General features: G+C 54.0%; 1 protein-coding gene across 1 annotated transcript in view; it reads left to right on the top strand.

The window, feature by feature from the left end:
* Positions 1-5,645, top strand: part of Pdxp (pyridoxal phosphatase) — a 6,806-nt gene extending 1,161 nt beyond the window's left edge. Inside the window, exon 3 of the mRNA XM_010614072.3 lies at positions 3,955-5,645. Within this exon, the coding sequence (XP_010612374.1) occupies positions 3,955-4,271 (317 nt within the window). The 3' untranslated portion in view covers positions 4,272-5,645. The remainder of the gene's footprint in view (positions 1-3,954) is intronic.
* The last annotated feature ends 116 nt before the right edge of the window (positions 5,646-5,761 follow it).

Below are 5,761 nucleotides of genomic sequence, written 5' to 3'. Positions count from 1 at the left end.
GGGGGGGGGGGGGGGGAGCGCTTGGATTACATAACCTGCAGGTGCGTCCGCTGAGTGAGCCTGAGATCGCTCACCAGCCCGCTGCCCCCAAGGGGACAGTGAACAGGACTGCGTGGCCTACTGTGGGTGTCCAGCTGTGTGAGTTGTAGGGAGCTGTATTGAGAGCTTCATGAAGCACCTTGACGTCTGTTCTTACTTCATTTCCAAATTACTGCAGAGGAGAGAGAGCCAGATTTAGTGGCCTATGCCTGTGATCTCACCATTTGGGAGGCCGAGGCAGGAATATCCATCCATACGAATTGGAGACCAGCCTGGGCTACATAGTGAGTTCAAAGCCAGCCTGTACCACACAGGGAGACCTTGTCTCAAACCATAAAATAAATAATTTATTGGGCAGCCCCACAGGGGAGGCAGGGTTCAAGTTAAATAAAAGTGGAGGAGGCAGCAGAACAAACAGTGATGAGTGTCGGGGGCGGGGACACAGCCGGATCCCTGTCACTGTTCTGTGCGGGCACCCACCCAGTCAGTCATTGCGGCCACATGGCGGAGGGGGCGGCGTGGTGTGGAGCATGGTGAAGGATGAAGAGGGCCTGGGAAGGCTTCCTGGAGGAGGTGCAGACAGCGTGACCGCGGGTGAGGAGTCACAGACACGGCGTTCACAGTGGCAGGGAAGGGATCTAGAGCTCAGGGCCTGTCCTGGCTCTCTGCTTTAGACCTACTCACGGTTGACCACACCAACCTCAGTTTCCCCCTAAACCCAAAGGGAAGGCTCTGGTCAGGTCTGTTCTATGAAACAAGCTTTTCCCTGAAGGTCTCGAAGCTTAGGTTAAGGCTCTGGGGCAAGAGGTTCTCTGGGGATCAAAATTGTGGTGTGAGGAGCTGGGGAGGGGCCTGTGTGGACCCAGTCCCCACTTGGCTGTGCCCACTACCCTGTGGGTCACTCCACAGCCCAGAGAGGAAGGCAGACACTTAAGGAATACTGTGCTGCAGGCATGGGCGCATCTGTGCACAACTCAGCGCAGTTTTGAAACAGTGACGTGAAAATATTAACAAACTGTGCCAATCTCGCAGCTTTCCCTCCCCTCCTAAACTGTATTCACCTTGTGCCACACAGCAGCCATGTGAGCTGGGAAGTAGAAATGTCCGTCTTAGAACCGTGGCATCAGGATATCAGGGTACCATGCACAGTCTCGGGCTCAGCTGGGAGATCGTGGGCTGCCGGAAGTGCCTTTACTGCCATGGCTGCCCTGGCTTGCAGGTGGGCCTCGGTGAACTGTAACTGAATGAAGAAAATGAGTCCTGGGGACCACAGAGTGATCCGCTCCATCCTGCTGGGCTGACAGAGCTGGGGAGCTGAGAAAAACATTTTGGGATGACTCATTGGAGACCATCAGGGTTGTTTTTTTTTTTTTTTTTTTTTTTTTTTTCTCCTGGTACGGGGGATCAAACTCAGGACCTTGCACTTGAGAGGCAGTCAAAGTGCCACTGAGCTAAATCCCTGTTCCTAGACAAAAACAAAACACCAGTGCAGCCAGGCTTGGTGACATAGGCCTGTAATCCCAGCACTCTGGAAGGCTGAGGCCAGAGAACCACATGTTTAAGCCCATCGTGGGGAATTTAGCAGCTTTGCAAGACTATCTCTAGAAGTGAAAAAGAGCTGGGGTTGGATCCTTGGTACAAAGCAAAAACAAAAACCAGACATGACAGTGCAGGGCTGTTATCTTAGCTATTTAGGAGGCTGAGGCCAGAGGATTGTAAATTGGAGGCCAGCCTTGGCAACTCGGTGGAACCATATCTTAAAATTAAGTTTTGTGAAAAGAAAGGGGAGTCTCAGGGTTTAGCTGATACATGCAAGAGTGCTTATCTAGTGTGTGCAGGGCCTTGACTTCGCTGCTTAGTGCCTGGTGAGGGGTGCAGCAGACGGTTCTGGGGCGGATGTCCCAGAGAGCTTTCCAGCAGAGTTGCCCTGAGCCAGCTGGAGCCCAGTCCCTGTGGTGATAGGGAAATTATTTCCTTCTAGTCAGGGGCCACAGGGATTCTCACTGTCCCCACTCACCTTTTCTGTGCCTTTGGTTTAACAAGCAGAGTATCATTGGCTGTGAAGAGAGGGAGAGGTGGGCCAGGGATTTAGCTCAGTGTCACTGTGCCTGCCTCAAAAGGGCAAAGTCCTGATTTCAATCCCCAGTACCAGAGAAAAGGAAGAGTGAGTGGCCGGGTGTGGTGGCACACGCCTGTAATCTCAGAATTTGGGATGCTGAGGCAGGAGGATCGCTGTGAGTTTCAGACCAGCCTGTGCTACATCGTGAGTTCCAGGTCAGTCTCAACTACATGGTGAGACCCTGTCTCAAAAAATAAAAAAAAAAAAGGTGGGGGAAGAGCGAGGAGGAGGAGGCAGCGGCGGACCAGAGTGTTAGGGTCTGGCCAGTTGTGTGCTGAGAAACGTCTGCTTGCCTACTGTGGCCATGATCTCGCTGAATAAGGAGCTGGGAGGCATTTCCACCCTTGCAGGTGTAAATGACCTCCAGGGCAGTGTGGAACAGGAATTAAGAAATGAGTGCTGAGAATTTGTCGCCTTTGTTTAATTGTAAATTTATAGGTCGGGTGGTGGCACATCCTGTAATCCTAGCACTGAGAAGGCTGAGGCAGGAGGATTGCCATGAGTTTGATAGTTCAAGGCCAGTCTGAACCACATAGTAAGAACTCACTCTGAAAAAAACAAAAACAACCAAAATGAGACACTTTTTCAAAATCAAACAAACCAGCTCACAAAATTTCTGAAAATGAAAGTTCACATTCCCAAGCCTTTCCAAGACTGAGTCACACACTGCCCTAATCTCAGTGCCCCCCCAATCTCAGTGCTTTTTTTCCTTTCTGAGACTGTCACCATGTGGTCCAGGCCAGCCTCAAATTCTCTACTCTCCTGCCTCAGCTTTCTGAGTGCTAGGATTATAGACATGTCCCACCATGCCCAGCTTTGGATCCAGGTCTGTTTGTGGTCCTTTAACAGGCAACCCAGAGCAGATTGCTTCATGCTTCTGAGCCTCAGCTTTCTCATCTGTAAAATGGGCTTCTGTGAGTGCCCAGCACAGCCCATGGCCCATTAATAAATGGCATTCTTCCTCGTTATCATTTGGTCGGTGACATTATTGTGAAGGCAGAATGTTCTGCCATGGGACGGGCACAGTGGATTTATTGTTCCAGCAGAACGGTACTGGGCTGGAACAGAACTGTTCTTTTCCGAACAGTCCTCCCACTGTTAGACACGCGGGCACTGTCTTGAGCGGGACCTTTTTTATGTCTGGTTGGAATTCTCTTCTTGCAATCACTTTTGCCACGGATACCAACTGGGTCAGAGGTGCAAATATTTCTGTGCCCTGTTGCATTCCAGAAGGCAGTGCGAGTTCCCGATGCCAGGGACACGGCCTCTGTAGCAATAACCACTGTCTGCTAAGTGCTTTTCTCTTTTCAAAGCCCCGGCCATCTGATGCCCAGAGTACCCGCCCTTTTTTGTGGTACCGCGGACAGAGTGCCCTTTTGAGGATAGGTGTTAGCTGAATCCCCATTTTGCCAAGCCCAGGGAGACTAAGTGGGTGAGCGGCTCGCCCGAAGGCACACAGCTGCCAGGGCAGAGTCAGGCTGAGGGCCTCAGACAGGACAGCGCCTGCCCCCTGCAGGGGCTCCTTGAGTCCTTCCAGTACCCAGTACAGGTAAGTACCTCAGAGGTCTTCACAGGAGAAGGGAAAACTGAGGCACTGGAGATTAACCAGCCTGCCCAAGACAGTGGGGATGGACTCTGAAACCAGGGATCTGACGGCAGGGGTCCATCCTCTTCTTTCCACCCTGAGACTCAGAGCCAGGCCTTAGGTGCCCTGGAATTCCGGTTCTGGGCCCTGATGCTGTTGCAGCCACCTCTCTGCTGACCACTCTCCTATCTTCCTCTCCCCCTCCCTGCAGGCACCGGGAGCCTGGCCGCAGCTGTGGAGACGGCCTCGGGGCGTCAGGCCCTGGTGGTGGGCAAGCCCAGCCCCTACATGTTTGAGTGCATCACCGAGCACTTCCGTGTGGACCCCGCCCGCATGCTCATGGTGGGCGACCGCCTGGAGACTGACATCCTCTTCGGCCACCGCTGTGGCATGACCACTGTGCTCACACTCACGGGCGTGTCCCGCCTGGAGGAGGCCCAGGCCTACCTGGCAGCCGGCCAGCACGACCTTGTGCCACATTACTACGTGGAGAGTGTCGCAGACTTGATGGGGGCGCTGGAGGACTGAACCCGCCTGACCTGCAGCCACAGCCCAGCCTCCCGACTCCCCGGTCCTGTAGATGGAAGTGATGGGTCGTGAGTCTCGTTCGCCCCGGTTTGGGGGCCCTGGTGGAGCTGCCACGCAGGAAGGTGTGAAGACCTTTGTGCCCCCTCCCAGCAGTGGCTGGGCGCTCTGTGTTCCAGAAGCTGTCCCTGCAGCTTGGAGTTTCAGCCTGGCCTGACCCAGCCAGGTGGCCCTTCTTCCTGCCTTGTTACCTCCCCTCCCTGAATATGAGTCTTGATGCCAACTGAAGATTTTCCCCTGGCCTGGGCCCTTGGTCACCTCCACTCCCTGGGAACTCCTGAGTCCTGCCTACCCCTGGGTCCTGGCCTTTGGCTTCCTCTTGGCCTTTTGGAGGTTGAGGTGGCCACACACTGTTACTGTCTTGAGTGGACCACTCGAGGCTAAGTGGCAGTGGCTCGCTGAGGCCAAATCCTGAATGGACCAATGAGGAGCTAAGGAACAACGACCCTTGCATGTCCTAGGTCCTGGGTAGACCTATCTGGACATCAAGTAATGCTGAACCACTGGTCTCTTAGATCCTAGAAAGAACAATTTCAGGAGTCCGAGAGACAGTGGCCTCTTGACAATCCAGGTCCCATTAGATCAGCCAGGGTTGATTTCAGTCAATACGTAAGGCACCGGGTGTGGAGACCTCTTCCCGGGAGATTATGACCCAGCTCACTCAGTGGCCCTGGGGCTGCTGGGGCTGAGAGCCCTCCCTCCCTCATCCCATCCAGGGTTGGCAGCCACTGCTCCGAAAGGGACTTTGGGATCCCCGTGTAGCCAGTGTTTGCCGTGCCACCTCCCCACCCTCCGTGCCCACTCCCAGCTATTTGTTTATTTATTACTGTGTGCCAGTGATGTGAGGGTGGGGGCTGGGCCTCCTCGCCCCTCCACCTGCTGTTACCAGTCCTCCGTACTTAATAAAGCGCGAGTGGGAGTGTACCGCGTCCCCGAGTCTGTGGCCAGGGCGGGGGAGCCCCTGCGGCACCTGCGGTCCCTAGAACCAGCCACCTCGAGGCCTGCCCCACGTGACGCAGTCCAGCTCGCTTCTTGGTACACAGGACACAGTATCTCGGGTGTACTTCATACGCCGCCGGGCCTCACCTACCAGCTCGCTTAGTCCTCTGGAAAACCCAGTAAGTGTCTCTTACTCATCCTGTCTTGTGCAGTCTGATCAAGAGATAGCAGCAGGTGTTGTGTTTAACATTTTTTATTACCATAAAAGACGTTGCCATTCATCACCCTCAAAATCCTCACCACACTTACCCCATCATTCTTTGCTCTTTCTAAAGCAGAAGTCCTCTTCCGTGAGTGTCATTAGTTGCATGCTTCTGGCTACCTTATGTCCCGAATCGATTCAAAACATTTACCTTTCTGGGCCAGGGATGTAGTTCAGTGGTGTAACACCTGCCTGGCAAGTGTGAGGCCCTGAGTTTGATGCGGGACCCAGA

Source organism: Fukomys damarensis, unplaced genomic scaffold, assembly GCF_012274545.1.
Source record: "Fukomys damarensis isolate Sample0158 unplaced genomic scaffold, DMR_v1.0_HiC HiC_scaffold_19, whole genome shotgun sequence".
Classification (NCBI taxonomy): domain Eukaryota; kingdom Metazoa; phylum Chordata; class Mammalia; order Rodentia; family Bathyergidae; genus Fukomys; species Fukomys damarensis.
The sequence above is the reverse complement of the archived record's forward strand: the minus strand, read 5'-3'. Positions and strand labels throughout refer to the sequence as shown.